This window comes from Aulonocara sp. 'chitande type north' Nkhata Bay, linkage group LG1, assembly GCF_057382095.1.
Source record: "Aulonocara sp. 'chitande type north' Nkhata Bay isolate Kocher_YH1m ecotype deep benthic linkage group LG1, A_spYH_male_GT1.1, whole genome shotgun sequence".
Lineage (NCBI taxonomy): Eukaryota > Metazoa > Chordata > Actinopteri > Cichliformes > Cichlidae > Aulonocara > Aulonocara sp. 'chitande type north' Nkhata Bay.
Window position 1 is genome coordinate 9,720,144 of NC_141344.1, and position 22,465 is coordinate 9,742,608.

Consider the following 22,465-nt stretch of genomic DNA (forward strand, 5'->3'; position numbering starts at 1 on the left):
TTCAGTAAAAGGGCCTTCTTATAAAGGTGGATTAGTGCAGCTCTCCAAATTCTGTCTTAAAGTCTTTCAGTTTGGATACATCATCAAAAAATAAATCTGGAGAGTAGGACACTTGCTGGAGAAGCACTGGTGCAAGATTTCTTATTCTAGATAAATGAGAGCAAGATAATGGTTTTTTTTCTTCACTTAGTTGTGAGATGGCAGTGCTCACCACAGACTGGCCGTTGTTGACAGACACCCCTTCTTGGTCCATCATGTTGCGTGAGATGGTAATCGAGGGCAGATCCAGACTCTGTGGGGGAAACTGGGGGATTAAGGGACCCCTGTGTGGAGCTGGGGGCTCAGGCATTGCTGGGAATGGCGAGTCCACTTCTGACAGACCCAGACCGGACTCCGTCTCAGGTGGAGGTGTAATGGGAGGAATCTCAAACTCCTCATCTCCCAAGCTGGGTGTATGAAAAGTCTGCAAGAAAGAGGAACAAAGAAGAAAATTATGAAATCCACCAACACAAAAGAGGCAGGAAGCATTTGTTGAGGTGGGCCTTATCTAACAGGCTGGAAGGAAACCTTCAGGGATTAAATCAGATGACTTTGTTTAAGAGATGGAGTGTTTTAGTGGAGTGGTAACACACTTTTCTGTAAGTGCACTAAGATGTAACATTTCCTAAACCTATTAAAGTCCACTTTAAGGAAAAAGAAGGAAGAAGGCGAGTGTGGAGAAAGACGTCAAAAGCAAAAATATCAAGCAGCAATCATGGGAGAGAGAGGATACATGATAAAAGCCCTTAATCTTGGGGATGTTGGGTTGAAGTGCAGTGAAAATACACGTCACAGGGAGATGGGTTTAAAGAACATTTTCAAAGATTATAACGCTTGGCCAGAAGTGTTTCTTTTTGTTCCCCTTGCCTGCACCCTTAAATCTGCTCATCAAACAGCCTAATCCTTCTGCCTTTCGAATTAAAGCTTTTGGTCACACTTAATTTGCTTATGTGCCTTCTTGGAGATGGAACTGTTCACCTACTTGGGTCTTGTTTTCATCTATGCATTGCATTAAGCTACTCTCTGCAAAGCCAAAATATTCATACCCTCACAATGACCACACTGTTGGTTACTTGGAAGCACAGCAAGCCTAGCACCTAAGATAGCAGGCCCTGCATTTATGTGAACCTGCAACCTCTTTAAAGCACAGTTCACTTACTGAAAGTAACATGGTTTAAAATGCTCACACTGAGTAAAACAAAACTCATGTTAAACTCCAAGAATTCTTGGAAATGTTAGGGTATGTGGACAAAGAGAAGCTACCGGTAGTTCTGCATCAAGAATCTGCTTGAGGTTGATCACAAACACCACTTTCTTGGCCCTGCGTCACTTTTATAGCAGCGGTTGCTTGTTAAGCCTCCTCCCAAATCCTCATCTAGTTCCTGAAATTTCTCAGACAATCATGGCATGAAAATAATTGGCAAAAAAACAGAAGGAAGCAGGCACTTATGCCAATTCGAACAGCCACAGATGAGTTTCCCCCATGCCGATTCACCTTTTCACACACCTGCCTGTAATTCTCAGAGGGATTGAGAGTCCTAGAGATGTTCATGCATTGCTTTTTGAGATAAGCTCCTTTGAAAAGGGTCCCGTTTTTCCCCTTACTCTTACCACTTACTCACATGTAAAGCATCATTCAACACCCTGTAGTTCTGGCATGGTGTAAAAACAGGAATGGGGACCTTAACCTCAGCAGAGGTGAAGATGTGTTATCTAAAACACCTATAAACCTGATATTAACAACCCTGTCTTCCTCTGCTCTGCCTCTGGTAGGTAGGGGATAGAATAACAGAATAGAGACAAGGGAGGGAATATGCCAACACAGACCTTGATTAGGGAGTATTAATGTTCCCCTTGCTTGCTTTAGCACACAGACACTTGAAACTAATTCATTGCCTACTCAGGGCAGCTGCCTTGACAAGCACTGATGAATTCCAGTGGCGGGAGAAGCTAATAGAGTTTTTATTCTCCCATTTTCTTTCTCTCTTCCTGCTCCCTACCACTGCTTCACTTTTCAGTGCTTGTTTCATAGCTAGAGAATCCGTTCTCCTTTCGGAAGGAGCTAAGGTCATATTCAAGGCTCTGGCTCTCAAAGTGTGAAATAAATCACAAGCACCTTAGGAACATTTACTAACAGTCCACTGCTGTCATATTATGCTCCAGTCCACTCAAAAAACCACTGAAAGTTAGTTCACAATAATGCCTGTTCAGCAGCATGTGAATGAAAACCCAGTGTACATTTATAAGGTTAATAAAACAAAACTGTCATGAGTCATGGACAAAATGTTCCAGTAGCACATGGAAAAGATCAGAGATCGTCTATCATCACAGCCGTCATTCAACTTTTTCAACTTCCCCCGTGGAGCAGGGTCAATCCCCATACCAGCCTTCAGATCTATTGCCCCAGTCTCATCTGGATCACATCATGCAACAATCTGAAGACATTGGCACTCTATCATAATCTCTCTAACAGGAGAGTTTCATCCTGTCTTGTCCACTACAGCCAGATACACTGCTTAGGCTGTGATTCTATGGCCACATTCATCCACGTAAGCCCTGCGGGGATGTTTTTGAGGGGGGAAAAAAAAAAAAAACAAAAAAAAAAAAAAAACATCACTAGCATTTTTTTGCTCTACTCGACTATGAATACTATTTGCTGATCTAAGTAGGTTTCCTGTGGCGTTACTCTGTGTAAGGTAAATCAGGGCAGAACTATATAGGGCACTGGCTCCTATATTCTGGTGCATTGTGGCCTGAATTACAAAGCCAACCTAGAGATTTGAGACAAATGTCAAAGAGGAAGGTTGGCTGAGGTCAGCTATACTTTTGTAAGGGAGCAGTACAAGCATGACTGTGACCTTTAAGTGAAACACAGACATGTACTTGGTGGAGAGGAATGCTGGTGTTTAGTATCTGCTAAACAGCATGGAAGTGGAGGATAGCGAAAGCAAAAATCACAGTGGATGTGGGAAGATGGAGCAAGATCAGTATCACAGTCTGCGCCTGTATGCTTTGCCTCACTCTGTTAATGATGATACAAATTAACATCAACACCAGGGGCACTGATAATGGAGACATGGAGTTTTTGCCTCATATAGGGGGGAGGTTATGGAAGATGTCAGCTGTCTGTGTAGAAAAGGCCCTCTCCCTAGGGAAGAGGTGCCAGATTTTACTGGATCCCACAGAGTGTTACAGTGTTGCGCACTGTCTGGTGTCATTTCACATAAAGCCAGTTTAATTCTTCACCAGGAGCAGCTTAGGGGGCTCTGATCGGAGATTAAGAGATGCACAATCCACTTTCTTCGCATCACCAGCCTGATTATCCATTTAAATTGTTCTGAAAGGCTCAGCAGAGCCAAGTGCCAAGCCAGATGCTGGCTTGGGAAGTGCAGGCATGTACATGTTAAGGGGTGGGCAAAGCAGAACACAACAGACAGAAAGAGAGAAGGATTGTGTGTGTGTGTGTGTGTGTGTGTGTGTGTGTGTGTGTGTGTGTGTGTGTGTGTGTGTGTGTGTGTGTTTCCATTGGCAGACACATGGTTCAGTGGTCTGAGGACAGACAAGGGCTTGTAACAGAGAGGCCTGATGTACCCAGCATGAGCATCCTAAGCAGGTGTGTGGGAAATCCCCCAGTTCTTAGAACCCATTGGAGGTGGATCAGCCCAAATTGTACCAAGAGAAATTCTCAACAGTTGTTATATTGTGCTGGGTCAATTTTCAGTGTAGGATCTATGTGATTTTAGATAATCAATCAATCACAGGAAAATTTACAAAAATGTCAAGCTTAACTCAAAGTCTTGTTGAACAGCATCCTAAATGCTTGCACTGACAATGCAAATGATTTAAATATCCCTTTTGCCATTTTTACTTGTGTCATAGTAAAAACACAAGTAAAAATGGTGCCATAGATAAACTTGTTTCATAGATAAACTTCAAAAAGTTAAGAGAAATGACAAATGTAACTTCAGTTTGTTAACTCGAATTATGTTTCATTTCGTTGCACTTGACTTTAACAAAAATGTTTAGCTTATGTTGCTACAAGAGGAGCTCTGAGCAGAGCAAAAAGTAGAATGATACTAGAAAGTTGTGCATATCTAGGAACTATGACTTGATTCTCTTCGCATGTGTTTTTTATAGTTAGTTTATTCTTGTCTAAATTACTTTGTCTAGTAAAGATATTCCATAGTTTAGGCAGAACCTGCTTGAACATCTTTTCTGAAATATGTGGAACTGAATGTTTCAGCATCAGTCCCCTTAGTTTCACAATAAATATATGTACCAAATCTCTTGGCAGCCCATGCTTTCCTTTTCATTTTCAAGATGTCACTGAAAGCCAAAAATGTCAACCTTAATATGGTGCTCAAGGACAAGTTATCCCCAAGAGTGCTGTTGCTAGCATGCAGTGGAAAAGAATGAAAGCACAAGACTTTAGTGCAAACACAAAATGTTGTCATAAACAGTATAACATTGGTTTATAGAGAATGTATGAACTACAGAAATATAAAAGGGATGTGACTGGGATGGGAATCACTGAATTTTCCCTTCCAGTGGATTATCCCTGCGGTGCCTTGGAGCTCTTTCAATATCAGAACAAGAGGAAGAAAAAGCTTTTCAGGCAATATTTCCAGTCGTTCAATAAATGTAGTAATGCAATTCACAGATGTAATAACCAAGAGTTGTTAAAGGCAGCAGCATGCAATTACTGCATATAATAGGCCTCAGAATCAATAGAGGCTGGACTGAGGATCCAGTTTCAAATATCTAGACAGGCAGAGTGCAGCTACTCAAATGACAACATCAACCATGGCACCCCTAATCGGCACTATTTCAAATTTGGATCATTTGTAGTCCATTTCTACATATTTATAGTTCATTACATGATGCTAATTTGATTGGGAAAGTAAAGTGATACATCTGAGTGGAACACAATCTCAGTGTACAGTATCCTTTTCACTTAGGAAAGCAGTCAACCTTTCTCTCCTAGGATGTATGCTTTACCAGGCACACCAAGGTCATCTTATCTCATTCTCTAAGTGCATAAGGTAAATGATACAACAGCCATCCAAACAGCAATGCGAGTCTGTCGCTCTGAAGCAGAAGCAATCTCACACACTGTGTGCAGTTTTAAATATACAGTATCCACTGTGTAAATAAAGAGTAGCTGGATGTAAACAGGTTTGCATTTTTTGCTTTAAGTCATTTGTGGTAAAGCAAAACATCTGTATATATAGGAACTTTGAAGCAAGGAATAACCCATGCTTATTCTTACACATGAAAGAGTAGGCAAAGTATCCCTATGGCTCGATTTGAAAACAATAACTAACCAAACGTGGGGGCATAAATTTAACTTTGCCATGTTTATCATGGAGCCTTCATAAAGGAGACTTCCTTTCTTCTCCTGTAGCCACAACACAAACCAGACACAATCGGTACATTTAACCAGTGCTATTGTACATATGGTGTGAAACCTCGCAACTCAAAGTGGAAATCACTTTAATCTCACTTTAGCTCAGATTGCAACAAACAATACTTTGGACACTCCAAATCTTGACAAGAAAACCCTATGCTTAAGGCTTCTTCTTGCTCTTTCTTTCCTTCAAAGCACAATACCATCTGTGCCCTAACACTGGAAACAGTTGTTCCTTTTGATAAAATGCAAATGAGCTGGGCTGTTTTTATTAAGGAGTGCACCCCCAGCCCATTCCCCCCGCTTTCACTTACTGCCACAGTGGGCCCTCACAGCTGGGGGCTGAACGCTCTCCAAGCAGCCTGTGTCGGCATGGTCCCTGCTGCAGTGGGCCTCAGCAGCCCGTGGATACAGAGGATGCGCCCACTCAGCGTAAATGTGGGGGAAAATTAGACTTCTTCCATAATACTCTGCGGCTTTGTGAAGCAGCCACTTTATGAACATGAGGTCATGCGCTCCAGACACTTCTGTGTAGCTGCCCGAGTTTGAATGTCACAGTTGCATCCCTGCTGCCCAACTGACATGAATGAAAACAATACGGTTAACAATGACATCTATTTCAGTATTTTGGAGCTACTATGTAATGATGCTTTGCTTTGGGTTTTGAAGCCAGATCAATCTCCCCTGCTAAACTGGATGAGATTAGACAGTTTGAACCACAGAGGATGATGGGTATTTTTGGTGCACTTGTCTCTAATGACAGGGCAGCCGAGTGGGTGGAGGGGGAATAAAATGGATAAATTTAGCACACTGTTAGGACTGCTATGGCTCACAGAGTCCGTTATATACCTCCAGAAGAACAACTGCTCCCTTATTCTTTTCAATGCGACAGTATAGTACACAGTTTTTGCAGCAGCTCCTCAGCCAAAGATTGCTGGTGACATTTCACTTTCTGTAAGTGCCAGGAGATAGCACAGCTCAAAGAGTGACACAGCTATGGAGTTTGTTTATGCTTCTTTATTACATCTTTGAAAAGAGAAGGAAAACAGGTGTTTTTATCCTCAGCTTTCTGAGATATCACTTCATCTTACAAAGCATAGTTGAAGCAGTCACATCACATTAGCGTCCGCTCTCACAAGTTACAACCAAGCCTGAAGAGGTTTTAAGGAGAGGAGGAACAAATTGGATGGTAAAAATTTATTTCCTGATTGAGATGGCAAAACAGTCATTTATTTCCAGGAATATTTCCTATCAGATATGCAGCTTATTCTGACAGTTATTCATGGCACTTCTACCGCATCCCATTATTTTCAAAGAATTATTCAAACGCCAAAACCAGAGACTGCTTTATTCCATAACATGTATAAAAAGGTGTAAATTATCATTTTATTTAGTCATGTTTAAAAAAAAAAAAAAAAAAAAAAAAAGACAAACAAAGACTCATTTTCACACCCAAATTTGTTTACATTCATGGAAAACAGAGTATACTTACATCCCCAGCAGCGAGCAGGGCACCATTCGCCTCAGCCATGTTCATGTAGTTGTTATTATTCTGGAACTGGAAATGAAAACAAAGAGAAAAAAAAAAACACAATCAGCCGAGTGGTGTCCAGATAACATCCAGTGTAAATCAACTCACTTCCCTCTCATAACCAACACCTGTCACTCAAACAGATTGTCATACATGGCTCTGAATATTTGCACACTGGGTTAACCCCTGTCTCTACATGCATAAGCACGTTCTGCCACTCTGCCATTATTGTGACATGATGAGAGGCATTTGAGAGGCCCTGGCCAATTCAAACCAGGGTAATGAGAATCTGGTCCAGCTATTCAGCTCTTATGGGATAGCAATTAAGGATATGTTTGCATCACAAAGCCAAGTATCAAGATGCAGTGGCAGGTTATTAACTTAAAATAACCTATGGGAGAGGAGTGATACTGGGGGGAAATAAGGAGGTAGAGGGTGTTTTTATTATGGCTGCTGTACGTTTTAGGTCAACGGGAACATTTGACTAAGTCCATGTTCATGAAGAAACTAATTTCCCCCTGATCCGTTACAAAAATATGTTTCTACTTCAGCATTTACATATTAATAGATACAGTCTTTAGTGGTGAGTTGGAGCCATACTGTAAAGACACATTAGTGATTAAGGGAGTTGATAAGCTATCAAAACCCTGTACTTTGGAAAGAAATAACATGTTTTTACAACATCCCCCCCGCCCCTACCAACCCACACATGGCCTGTTGGCAAAATGGCAGCCACTTCCTTTCTTCATAGACACAACCATGCTGACAGGTAGGAACAATGGGACATAGAATGAAGAATTATGGGCTAGCAGCTGGGCCCACGAGCACAATGCACCTCTCTGTGAGTGAGGAGAGCAAACCCCAGCCTACACAGCTCAGAGGAGAAAGAAACGCAGCACGTTTGCGTCTTCATGAGAACGTTTTACCTGTTTTTAACAAAGCTCTGAAGTCATCTCTTTTGTATGTTTATTACAAAGTCACTCTCTTAAAACATCATGAGTGAAAAAACTAATAGACGGGGGGGAGGGGGGGAGAGGGAACAGAAAGAGAGCGAGGCAGAGAGAAAAATGCTTCTTATCAGAGCAGAAGCCAAACAATAGTGGAAACAAATTAAGATCAGAGCAAACTGAGAAGTGCATTAATATATTTTCGAGCCCTTTGTGGTTTTCTTTCTATACTCTTTTTCTTCTGAGTGGTTAGTATGCGAATGTAATTACCGAAAGAACTGCTGCTAATCAACTGCGAATGGTATCCATTAATTAGGCTATGCCCTGGAGAGAGAGTTGAGAGTCAGCAGCAATGTTAACAGTGTTGCGCACCAATGAGAACAGGGAGCCACAAGCTCCACTAGCAGTTGCTGAAGCAGGTGGTATGAGCCACCTAGGCTTCCAGTGCCATCTTACCTGGAGCTGTCCTACTAAACTATATCCGACTCAATTGAGTTTACATATTTGAACAAACGTATAAAGACACACACACACACACATACGAGCCTCTGCTGGAAAAGTAACTGTCAATTGCTGGCACTGCTTCGCTTCCCAGCTGTGTGGAACTTTGAGTCATGACATGGCTAGGTTACGTCAGCTACTCAGCTTGTAATTAACCTTATGCTGGGCTTATCTTGGAAGTGTTACTCCGTTCCCCGTCTTCTTTCAGATAATGAATTGAAGTCTCAAAGATATCCTTCTCTATTCAAGCACTAGAACATTGTTGTGATTGTGGGGGAGATACGGCTTCATGCAGGGCTGCTTCCGCCTCTTCTTGCCCTGTGCCTGAACGAAAGATTTTTTTTATTTATTTATTTTAAATCGGGGGGGACCAGTTGCTCTCAAATGCAAATAGTTGCCTGAGAATTTAGAGGGAAAAATGTACAGTGAAAAAGAAGGAACTTTTGATTTTTACTTTGTTGCCTTGAAATAAAGAAAAAAATTTTGCCCTAGATTCCATGGAAACTTCCTGCTCTTATTAATAGCCATTTTCAACTCAATTACTTGAAATGTTACACCATTTTGTAATGCAGAAAACACAAGAAAAGTGAAAAAAGTGTGAGTGTTTGTGTCTGTCTGTGTGTTTGTCCAATAAAACAAATATCACACAAAGGCATCCCTGAATTGTAAACTGTAAAACAAAGATATTGATCCAAATCACTTCAGCTTCATTACAGAAAACATGATCAAGTCAAGTCCATGTGCCAATTAGCAGTGTTAAACTCCCTGGGCTCTGTCTCTCTGACTCATGTTTTTACTGTGTTTCCAGGCCCCTTTAAGAGCAGTTCAGAATCTCCTCAGAGAACTGTGCCTAACATCCCAAGAAATGTCCCCAGTTACCAGTATCAATCTTCACCATTAAAAGCTGTACCATGTCGGGCCGGAGGCCTCGGCGGACAAGCAGAGCAGGGAGTGGAGATTGTTATTTTTATTCCCAATTCATTTCTGGGGTAGGGGCCATTTTGGGCCCATGTTTGCGGCATTGCCGATTGAGTCAAATGCCAGATTAAATTAAGTGTGATTGGAGGGACCGCGCAGTTGACGGTAAGGGACCGTGCTAAAATGGGTCAGCGTAGACAATGAAGGCCCTGTAATTAAAATGATGTGATGAGCTAGAGGAGAGCTGTGGCTGCCATGTGAAGAGTCAAACAACTGTGTGCCTGCCCATATGCAGACCTAAATGAAAAGTTTGGGAAATCTGAAGGATGAGATCACTTGATTTTTGGAAGATAAAGGCTCCTAAAATACAACAAAATGACTGTAAATGTCTAGCACTGCAGTCACAGCCCAGACAGGTTTGCCATTTGCAAGAAACCAGGCTCCTCAGTCTTCCCAGTTCCAAAAAAAGTCAGTTATGTACTTGGGCTTTGCTTCTTTCAGCGGTGGGGAATCATGAGGAAGCCATAGAAAATGGTGCTTTAAAATAGCTTTGGGGTAGAAGGCTTTTACTAACAGAGTGAATTCACAGATAAAGGTGCTCTGTAATATGAACTGTGCTAAGAGTTAGACATGGCTACATGGCAGCATAAAATGCTGGGTTCCCAGTGTTTTTATTTCGCCTTCTGCACCACCAGCACATTTCTTCAATAACTGTTTAACAGGAGAGAATTAAGAGCTTACATGGACCCTGATCCTGAAGTGAAAAGACTCCAATGTCTGAATAATTACAGGCATTTAGAAAAGCCAAGCAACCTTGCAGCAAATAGGATACGTGTGAATTTGCATTTCTAGAAAAATCTAGAAATGCAAAGTATTGCTTTTCTTATTAGTCTTCTGACTAGATTTCAGAGATTTTTTTTATTTTTATTTTTTTTTAAATCGCAGTGAATGTTTCAGTTATTCATTATCAGAGACAGTAGTACTAATCACAATTTAAACATGTTTTTTTTCCTGACTAAAGCCAGTGTAATTTTGCTTGATTTTTTTCCAGCTATCTTTTAAATCCCACTGCAAGAACATTTGTATGAAAGAATGTCCAGTGGGAAATAAGGTGTTTTACAGCTATTACAGCAAACAAAATTATTTCAACCTCAGGGTGAACACAATATTGCACCAACATGACCCCCTCTCACTCCCAATATGATGGAGTAACCACACAGATCCTATCAGTAAACATGAACTGGACAACGAAGAATCCACAGAATACAAGCCTGAAGAGCCTTTGATAGCACAGCTGCCTTCTCTTCATGCATACAAATGAAATGTGCATATGTTTTAGTGCAAACATCAAATATTGCTTTATCAATGGCAATTAAATGATAAAGCATGACTGGGAAAATCCAAGGTGACAGTTTTCACCAGAAAAGGGAGAAACATAAAAGAGTGTTTTCTTTTATTTTCAAATCAGCTTCAAAAGACTGCTACTTGGTTTTACTGTACAATCATAAAGTTATAATATCATAGCTGTCTGTCAGCAGGTAACCAAATTGGACACATTCTTGCTCCGTACTGAAAACCGCCAAACTAATTCAATCAAGAGCCTGGGCTTTTCCAGAAGCAAATCAACTGCTGACAAACGATTTTACAGTTCAGCTTGAGCTCAGTAATCACAGCCTAGCATGTGTTCTCTGGAACATGACACTTGCGCTAATATGTTCTCCAGTGGTCTCCATAAAAGACAGTGAAAACACCACAGTTAAAACGCAATCTTCGATCCCAAGTAGCCCACTGTAATTTTCGATCTATTATTTTATGCAATTTCCTTTAAGGCCCTGCCCATAACCAGGTTTAGCTAACTCTCACACTGAGTGCAGGAGGCTGGAGATTCAAAAGAGCAGCACTGTTTCCTTCCCTGCAATACTGGTCGGACTGTGTTGTAGCCTCTGGGAAAGTTATCTTCCAGAGGTACTGCTCACCAAATACATGCTCATTTACAACCCAATTCAGCATAAACACTCTGCAGCTGCGTCTCTGGTGATCACAAGGCCTATTCATGCACAGCAGGCCACTGTGCATGCAGAGGCAAGCTGACATATATAGATATATTTCCTCCTATGTGTGCAGCAGTCAATTTGTAAAGCAACTCCACAACACAGCATGTGCACACAGTCAGCTAGCAAGCTGTGTTCTGATCTGCGGGCCGAATCGATTGGTAATTCAGTTTAAAGCTAAAATCATTACTCCCCCCAGCCCAGCACTGTCTTCCACTATTAAGACTGCTAGTCCTTAACTACATAAGGTAGCATTGAGGGGAAGTTCATTGAAAGCATCTCAGTCTTCCTTTGCCTCTCAGTGGTAGTACCCCTACAACAGTGCAGAGAAGCTGGTGTGAGAAAAAGTGGGATCTGAACTAAGCTGATGACAGTGTTGTTCAGGCTGTGTGGTGATTACCCTCCCTTCACACCACACAGACCACTATAGTCTCAGCTAGAGGTATCACAGCTTGCTTTAGTTTAGTAAACACTGACCTGGAGGAACAGTTTTCAACCCCTGCACAGATATCAAACCTCTCACAAAAAGACTGTTTCCTGGCCACAGAATGGTAGGGATTCTGCTCCGACGGGGAGACACGTTTATTTAACATTCGATCAGAGAAGGTTAAACAAGGATCTTTAACTTTTGGACCGTGTAATCATTAAAGTCTCTAAAATAAGAAACTTTAGGGCATCACAGATGGGGTTGTTATAAGCAAACCCAAAAGCAGAGCCTCTGTTCTTTACATTACTCCAAACGGCAAAGGAACACTATAATTCCGTCACAGCGCATAAAAACAAGTTTGCATGTCCAACCAAAATGACAAGCTTAACTATCAAAATAAAGGAAAAAGTTACAAGTGATTTCACAGCTCAGCAAATATATATTATATTTTTTCAAGCTTCCCAGTCATTATGGCTGTGTTAAAAGACAGTAAAAGGAGAACTATAGTTTGTGTATTCAGCATGTTCCTTTGGGCAAAATTTATATTCAGCGCAGACACGGTGTATGAGAGCGATAACACGGAGACACAAAAAGACCAGAGTGAAACAGCATTTGTAAAGTCAGGCAGAAAAGTTGTCAATGACTAAAAGCAAACATCTGGCATATACTGCATCTGTTTATTTTTATTTTTTTTATTTTTTTTAAGAACACATTTGACCTCAACCACATTTTTATAATGGCTAACAGATCAAGTGACAATGTGAATTACCGATTTCACATTGAAATTTACATTTTTCCAAATAAAATAACTGCTACTAAATACAGATTCCACAAAAAGACTTTACAATGTGTTTGTCGTTCACCTATGCTCTCTCTCCCTCTCTCAGACACACGAACAACAAATCAAAGGCAGTGCAGCTGCCATGCATACCTACTATTAGAAGGAACTGGGTGCTCAGTGTCCTGCACTTGGTCATGTAAGGAGACCAAGGATCAAATCTCCAACCCTGCAATTAGTGGACAATCCACTCTACCTTGAATTATGGGCTCACTAAATTAATAGGATTTGGTAACCGCTATGCTAAGAGTACAGTGCTTTATTAGATAGTAGATCTGTCAGGTTGTATTTATGCACAGTTGCTTTGAGATGTCAGGCATCAACACATCTTTAGCAGGTAATGTAAAATAATTATAGAAAATGTCATCTCAGTTTAGTGTGTTAGCATGCTAACATTTGCTAATGAGTACTATACACATAGTTGTCACGGCTAATAGAAATGGGATCAGAAATGGGTCATAAAACAAAGGAAAATCTGGTGCAAAACTGTTGTTACTATTGGGAATCATGAATCTATGGATGTATGTAGGATACAAAATTTAACAGTACTCCGTCCCGCATCCTGTTGAGCTAATCTAGTCTGGACTAAAGGGTAGACTGACTGAAATGGCCTATGTTAGAGCAGCAATGCCTACATGACTAAAATTAGTCCTTGTTACTCTTATTTTATATTATAAACGTAGCCAGTCGCTTTAAAATATAAACTTCTAAGACTTCTGCTTTCTTGTGTAAATGTGGACTTTTAAGTGTAATTTACAGCAAATGTAGCTGGACTAATTTTATAGCATAGTCGCTGCTAATATCACTGCACTAGTTACACAGTAGACCTAAAAGCACACAGAGGTTCTCCATGGCTACTGTTTTCTCTGAGGCCTAAGACTTGCAAATGTTGCCAAAACAAAGATGGTCTCAGGATTTGTCATAATGGACTGAGCTCAGCAGCCTCAATAGTATGCAGGTCAACATCCAACATCCCATTTTTTCCCTGGCTGTTGAGTCTGCTATGTACTCTCAAGAGCAAATCCTAAAAGAAAGCGCGAGCTAAATGGGGTTCCATCTTTGATTTGGCGGGGTGCAAAGCCATTGGCCCACAGCCACAAAGGAGCTTAGGCAATGGAGAGGGCCTCAGAAACATGGTGTAGCTTTCTCACAATTGCTGCTGTTGCATGGACACACCGCTCTTGAGGAAGTAACATGAGAGAGGCTTGTCTTGTTGGTGTTGTCTTGCTTTTACTCCTAAGCCATGTCTCAAGGCTGTTTACTTTCAGCCGCTTTGATGCAACTCCAACTCAAGATGGTATCAGGGTGTGGATTTTAACCTAAGCTTGTCCTGTTCTGCTTGCCATTCTTCTACTTCAGAGCACAAGAGTGCTATCAGGTTAAAGAAGCTAATAGTATTTTTTTTTTTTTTTTTAAATGGTCAAATGTCAAAAAGTAGAAGAACAGTTTTGTGCCAGTGGAAACAGGTTTGCTTCTGATGGCACTAATGGTTGTACTTTTTTCCTGATTTGTCAAATGGCTTTGTCACTAGGACTTCACATAAAGATCCACTGAAAGCTGCAGGGAGTGGAGCACAGACACTTTTTTCCCTTTCTTTTTTTTTTTTAAATTCCCTGTGTGCTGTTACTGACTAATACAATCATTATGAATGGCTCTGGGAATGTGCACAGTCAAGAGCTTTTAGTGCTGGACTCAAAACAATCCTCTATTTCTTATCTGCTAATGTTGGATATAAAATGATGTAAAAGCCTAAAGTGGTGAGAGCATTAACATCAAACTATTCAGTCCATTAAAAGCCTAATGTATTCTATAGCGTGTTTTTGAGCAATGTTATCAAGTAATTAGCCCAGTTTAACAGTATTTAAAGCTATCAAATATAAAATCTATTTCTTTCTTTTGAGAAATGTTTACAAAAAGGCATTAACAGCAAATAGTAAACTGGAGGGTTAGTCCCATTTTTCATCATAATTCTCAAGCCCATTAAAATCTTCATGTATGCAACCTGTGTCTTTTCTGTTATTCTTAGCAGAAGACCAGTATGCACAAACCAGCCAGTTGTTCAATCTCTATAAATCTGAAAAGCACAAACTGCTGAGCAGTGACTCGTATATCAGTCTATTATATACTACAGGGCTGACTGTATTAAACAAATGGCTAGGCCTGCAGCTGGAAAAGAGAGGCAATATAGAGAGAGCAGAGGTTATTGTCTAATTTAAATCTTGGCTGCTTTCCCAGAACTGTACCACATTCCAATTTGTGGCTGTGTTGCTTGGCGCTACTGACAGAGGTCCGGCTGCAAATACTCTCGGGCTCCTCTCCAGAAATGCGTCTCCAAACTGACAATCAACAAGTTGGCAGAGATTAACGGAATGATGAGAGCAAATTAGGTAAAATAATGAAAATGCACTAATATAGATGCCGTGCTCTGTTATTTTCTTCCACCTGTGGTTGCAATAATGTATCTATAATCATTAAGACTTGATGTGCAACAACACAGGCTCATAAAGAAAGCCAGTACATTGCTTCTGTAATGTCTTTGAGTTCCATAATGAAATAGCAGCTGGAAAAGACATCTGTGAACACATAGTAGTTACAGAATGGTTGAGTGAGCTCTTAGAAGCAATTAGCTGTTTCAAGCATTTTCTCCTTGGCATACTATTGTCCGTTCATCTGCTAGATTGACAGCACACCAGGACATCATTAGCAAACCTGACAGCTGTTGAGTCGCAGACATTGTTTTTCTTGTGACAGCCACCATCAGGCTAAGTGCTTCACTAGTGTTTTTAACAGTATTTAAACTCAAAATGTCACTTTAACATTTCCTACTTCAAAAGCAGCGTGAGATTAAGATACCAGCTTTGAATAATTACAAACACTAAGCCTCAACTTTGATTCCGTATCATTGCACTGACATTTAAAAAGATTCGGAACAAAGACACATTACACATCTTTTAGTCATAATGCAAAAGTTATTCCTCTCCTCGGTGTAAAAAGACAGGTTGGAGATCAAAGGCGTATGAAAAACCTAGAGGTCTGCTTTGTGTGGAAGTGGCATTTTTTTTTTTTTTTTTTTTTTTTTTTTTTTAAATGGAGAAGATAAGTTAGGAAAGTGTTTACACATTTTTTTTTTAAACAAAAACTAATGCAAAAGCATTTGTTTAATAAGACTTGTCAGTCTGTGGCCAATCAAAAGCAACCATATCTGGACTTAATTTCCCTAACGATGGTATCACACAAGAGAAAATAATCATATACATTATACCTGTAAAAATCCTCCCTGTACAGGTATGCTTATTTTCTGCTTTGACAACAACTCCCTTTGAGCTATTTTTATCTAATTTCAGTGCAGGCGGCTAAGGGGGGGGGGGGGGGGGGGAAGGGGGGGGGGGGGGGTCACTGGCATTTTCTGTATTTGAGCCTTGCCCTCTATTTTAGGACCATGCTGAGTTCTTCCACTAAAATAAATGACAGCACGACAATCTACTCTGAACTCGCACCTTTCCGCGCACATGTTCTCCCATCACTCTTCATTTATCTTCATTAGGTTTGTTTGACCCATCACCAATCCTCTGCCAGTGTAAATATAAACACTACAGTCCATAGAGATCATCTCTATATGTGATATCTTGCAGAGGTGAAGAGCAGCTAAATGTAAATGGCCGACATGTATATGAAAACCCACTCTGGAGTAGTCGTGTAACAAACCTAGAAAGATAAATTCCACCGATCCAATTAATCAATATATAAACAAAGCCTGTGATGAGAAAAATCAGTGATTTCAACAGGGGGCGCCATGCTGTAAACTACCGACTACAGGTTTAAGCAGGAGTGCGGAACAGAAATCCCACTGTCAACTTGTCATCGGCTAATTTACCTGGAGCCAGAGGGGGAGATTCACTGGACACATAGGGAGAGTTAATCTCTTCATTCATCTTTCGCTAAAGAGATCGACCCAATTAGCTTGCCACATTGACTGACAGCCCTTGTGTCTGCTTTTCTCCCTTGACTTTTCCCTTGCTTTTTAAAAAAAAGAAAAGAAAAAAATCAGGAGTTATGCAGTTTATGCTGGCCCCAGCTGAAGGCTGTGAAAATTATTCGAGAGTACTGTACAACAGTGAAATAATCATGATGGCTTTATTCAAATATGTCGAGTCTGAAATATTCACCACTACAATTTGCTGTGACTGATTAGCCAATGGAAGGGCTGCTTGGGGATAGCTCTCCAGAGCTCTGTAATTGAGCGGATTTGACTTGGGAGAGTTTTTCTTCTCCTGATAACTACACATTCCCTTTTGAAATGTACTTTTCCTTTTTTAGCCTTTCCTGGGAGCCAGTGAACATCAGAGTTATAACGCTTGCAGAAACAGCATGTATGTAGGACAGTTTATATTCTGATCGTCATCTGTTTAAAATGTGACTCCACATTGTGTGGATTTAATCATTTCCCACTGTATCACTGGTTGAAGGGCAGAGAGTGCAGAAACATCAGATCTGTAACCTCAAAGATCAGGGACAACAATAGCCTGAAGGTCTGCCACTGTGACCATCCATTTGACATAAATCTCTATGTTCCAATACAGATATTGTAGTGACAATTTCCCAAGTGCACCTTTATATTCTGCAGTTGGTTTATACATGTGAGGACTCGCAAACCAAAATCAGGAATAGGAAACAGTGCGCAGAAAGAAAGAACATCAAATGTGTAACAATGAGCCGTTTCATTTTAATTCTGTATGCTTAATTATAACATTAATATGTCAATCCTGATTTTGTCCGGTTCTGGAGACAAGGCTACATTTACAAATATCCGTGTGCCAAAACGTACTGAAAACAGCTTTCTTCTTTCACATTAAATCTCATTTATTTTCTACAGGGGGAAAAAAAGAAAAAGATGTTGTTATTCTTTTTCAAAAACACACCACTAATGCTCTGGGGCATGGTTTGTCATTGTTATTCAGTGCTCGCTCACCTACACTTAAAACATGATCCTTCTGGATTTTAATTAAGCACCAAGGTACCTCCCAGGGGGTTCTGGCTTGGCAAAGGAAACTACTTTGATTTATGTACTACTTTGTTGTTCCTGCTTGAAGCTTGCATGTTATGAGAGACTGTGGTGATGAATGAAAGAACTGGGCAATTATTCTTATTTGTTAATTAGTTCCTGTTGGGAATGCATTATTGTGGATTCCAACACTAAAAGATGAACACATCGTTGTCCCTTTACCTGTCAACAGCTATGTTAGGACTGACTAAACCGAGTATCATGCTACAAGCTGGGTGCATGTTCGTACATGTTTGATTGAAATTGAATGTTAAATCAACTAAAGCTGTTAGGAATTTGCCTGATTGTCAAGCATGCCAGCAGAATAATGCAGCAATTTACATGCATCCCACTCTACCCACCCCACCCACACAGCAGAAAATGGTACAAATCAGCAAAAATACTTATTTGCAGAACCCGATGCAATGCTATTTCAACAGCAACACTATTCAAACAGAATTTACTGGCTGTTAAACAAGCAATTAACAACAGCTCGAGAACATTTAGTAGAAGTGCCAATTACTGATAAACCTCTCAGACTTGGGGATATAGGAGAATTTGACACCATAGTCTTATGCATTAATGCACAAGGCAAAACAATAAACCCATAAAATATTAACAGCCGCATTCAAATCAAAGTGGGAGCTGACGACAAATCTCTCGGTGTCACTTGAAAGGGAAGTTGGCCAGGCACCTCAGTGACACAAGGATGGTTTAAGAGGAAGACCTTGTGCAAGCTCTGCTCTCCTGGATGCATATCAGAAGCTAATGGACTCTCAAAACTACAGGGGTGCTGTGGGATTGCCACGATTAGCTCGTGGAACTGCTGAAGGTCACCACTGCTGAGCTGAGCAGCCACAAGCCTTCATAAAACCATGCAGCGTATCATTATTTTCAAAGTGTTTCATTATGGACGGTTAACCTTGGCTAACTCCAACCTAACACTTTAATCAGATGCCTGTAATGCTTTGGAAACATTGTAATCATTCAGTTTCTCTTCTTGTTTATCAGCGGGGGAGAAAAATAATATTGGAACTCCTTAAAAAAATGTTTTCCAAGGTTGTGCAGGTATTTGAAAAGTTACACTATTGAGTCAGAACCACCACAGATTAGAAACTCGATCAGTTTCCTTGGAAGGAATGTCATTTAAATGAATTGTCAGTGGCTGTCCGCAGAAGGAAAGCCCTGGCCAATGTAAAGGCCTCACAGACCTTGATCTTGTTTCTACCTCTGCCATCCCACACTACGACCACATGCAAGAGCTCACAAGCCAGCAGAAACATACATGCACATGACAGTAAACAAGGACATACTGTGAATGAGCCTCAATTTCACCTCAGAAATATCAGAAGTTGACTCAAGAATTTCATGGCCTCCATTCATAATCCCGCAATTGAGGTTTCTGGAGAATGGACCTTTATTATGTGGTCGGAGCTTTTACTGAGGCTGTGTCCATTGTTCCTTTTTATTGTGGAACTGAATAAAAACTAGATAGATTCATGAATACTGCATGATTTTCATCAAATAGAAAATCTCTTGGAAGAATTCTCAAAGCAGTGTTATTTCAGTAACATGTTGAGAGCTGTTTATTCAAATGAGGACAGCTGATGGGCAATTATAACCAAAAGCTTAATGTCAGACGGAAGACAAGAGGTTTTTTTTCCTATTTTGTTTTTTATTTTTAAATGCTGAATATTTTTAATTTGAGTTCCCCACAGGATTTACTCCTGACAAATAGAGATTAAAATCTTTCTGGATTTATGGGAGCCATAAAAAAAGCTGTTGGTTGAGGGCGAGGAAAAGATTATCATCTTAGATCAATATTGAAAAAGTTCAGTGTGCCGTGTCTCATTCTTCAGGTCGGGTCTGCGCAGAAATAAAGAGAGTGATGGCAAAACAGACAGCTGAAATACAAGTTATTGTTGTTGAATTCCTGTGGCCTTGTTAAAGAAATGGATACAAAGACATTTCTGACAAACCAAGGTATGAAAGAGATATTAAAGGGCAAACATTTAAGAAGAGCTGTTTCACTCCCCTTAGGGACTAAAAAGAAAAAGACAATCCTCGAGCAATCAGCGCTGTGTAACAAGAGCTTGATTCACTGCAACTGAATAACGATGACAAAAAAAAAAACCCCACAGTAGTCATATCAGAGGACTCCTATCAGTCTTAAGTATGTTTATAGAAGATTGAATCAAGGTGCTGCAGGTTGAGATAGCAGATTTTTTTTTAACTCTGGGGACTATTAAAACTCTTGTTCAAGGGGTAACACAGGTCTGTAGGCAGCAGTATTCCTGCTATGGTAGTTATTATATGAAAAGAAAATATCATCTAACTGACTCACACTTTGTTTGAGACATCGTGTAAACAGGGGACAAAACGGTAATCAAGGTTATAAATTTTACCAGAAAGTGTCAAATACATCTAATTTTTTATTTTTAAAGGAGTGCTTTCATCGTTTCCTGCATGATAAACAGGTTTTCTTTCAAGTTAGTCTTCCTTGAACTCTGATGCAGTTCTGCTTGAAAACATGCCATCCATTTCGCCATTCAAACAAAAGTTTTATTTACCTACATTATTTAAGCTCTTTGTCCAACGGGTCTAAGGGATATTTGCACACCTGCTACTATTGTCAGTCCTTTTAGTGCAACCTGGTAACAAGCTGCATTATGGGAATGTGTGATGTAGGAGGGGGGCAGCAGAAAAAAGGGAGGATTAATCACACTGTGTAACAAGTAATACTACACACCTGCAGCTCATAGCCCTGTAATGAGAGAGAAATTCACACTCAACCTGATATATGAACAAAGGTTGGGATCATGAATAATAATACCTATGACGAGGCTGGTTTCGGTTTAACGGTTAAAGCAAACTGAAGCATATAACAAATTCAACCCCCAACCAGCGTTTATGCCTTTCAGTAAAATATCTCAATTTTGAATAGTTTTCAGTATTTATCTAACTCAAAGGTCATTTAGATGCAGAAATTAGGAAAAGCTGAAAGAATAAAGTCTAAATGTGAAAACAGAAGCGATAAATTCAACCTGCACTGCTAAGAAAATATTACCCATAACTGTATGAGACATCCATCAGTGGCCTGTGCACTTGATAAAGAGCCAAAGGCTTAAGTCAAGCAAGTCAAGTTAAAAGGAAAACTGCAGAATGTTTTGATACAGTCTGTGAGCCCATTAAGAGAATTGGACATTAGATCTATGAAACATGGAATGGCTGCCTCTCTGGAAAGCTTTAAAAATGAATGCGTCTTAACAGCGAGGCTAACCACTAAAGGGACACAACACTTATTGAATCAGCCAACCAGAAGTGATTGACTGGTCCTTTTGAAACTGCTTAATTCATGGTTAGAAACTGTTTTCTGGAGCACAGGGGGTTCTTCTTCCTCCTTTTAATAAGTCAACAAGGTTGAAGCTGTCAAAAATGTAGTGAGCCAAAACCAGATTAAAACAGTTGATCATAGTGGAAAAATCTCTCTTAAGGGGCTCTGTCTTGAACAAAAATGGGCACAGCATTGACTCATTCAATAGAACTTCTGAAGGTTAATGATATCTTTGGCCTTACATAACTTAAAGGTGCATTACACTAGAAGAGGTTGGTGTCGTTTAAGAATTGTACACAACAACATGTGTGCAAGGAACCATGCTATTGGTAACATATGCTAACACAAAACCTCTTAGTTAATCCTTCTTTTCAAAAACCATTTACCATTTCATTAATTTCCTGTCATATGATCAACAAGAATCATAGACACCATTCAATAAAAAATATGATCTTGTAGTGCTGTACCTCGGGATTACAGACTACAATCCCATGAGGATTTGGGTGAGTGCTACTTTGCGCTTCAGACAACCTCTGCAATGACACAGACACCTTTGACATAACCTCACAACCATTAATTTTTCCACACTGTCAATCATTTAACTTATTGTTTTGAAACTAAAAAAAACGTACATATTGCGTACCTCCTCATGTCACAGCTTAACAAACCTCTTGTACGCCAACTCTGTTTGGTATTTGAGTAAACTCTCAGTCTTATCTTAAGACATCAAACCCTAAAGCTAAATCTCAACCCCCTCGCTGACCTGGACAATGTCATCTTCTCCACTTTTATAGGGAACTCTGTGGTCTAGATGAGTTCCATCTTTTGGTGTATCTCTTGAGTTATGGGTGCTTTTTAAGTGAGCTCAGCTCATGCTAATGCTTTGCCATACAATTTCAACATATCGTTAGCTTCATAGCATAATTGCCTAAGTCATTTGACTAAGTCAATGACTTAGGCACTTATGCTATGAAGCTAACGATATGTTTTAATGAAGTCAGCAGTGAAATTATTACTGTCATTTTTTCATTTGAACTTTAATGATGCATTAACTAATTAGATATTTGAGAAAAGTCATAACACGGCTCCACATGTAACTAAGAACTTAAAGATCTAAATGATGTTAATTTACTTTTTTTAAAGCTATCCAAATGAGAACAAGTGTTGATTTATCCAGAAAGTCCTTAAAACACTGAAAAGAAAAACAACAACTCTTCTGTAATAACTTACCATAATCTTTTGTTATGATTCATGATTTGAACGGTGTAGTGATGTTGTTTACATGACAACACTGTGCATCTGTTCTCTTTATACCACTGGAAGAGATGTTTTTGAAACAGCCACATAGCTACACATAGTCAAAAGGGAGAATTTGTCATTTTATTAAGCAGGGCGAGGACAGACAACAGTGGAGTGGATCCTTGAGGTGAA

At 40.0% G+C, this 22,465-nt stretch overlaps 1 protein-coding gene across 1 annotated transcript in view; it reads right to left on the bottom strand.

The window, feature by feature from the left end:
- tox3 (TOX high mobility group box family member 3) overlaps nt 1-22,465 on the bottom strand; it is a 37,892-nt gene that overhangs the window by 9,769 nt on the left and 5,658 nt on the right. Inside the window, exons 2-3 of the mRNA XM_086262796.1 lie at nt 6,939-7,004; nt 212-463 (exon numbers count right to left, since the gene is read on the bottom strand). Of these exons, the coding sequence (XP_086118922.1) occupies nt 212-463; nt 6,939-7,004 (318 nt within the window). The remainder of the gene's footprint in view (nt 1-211; nt 464-6,938; nt 7,005-22,465) is intronic.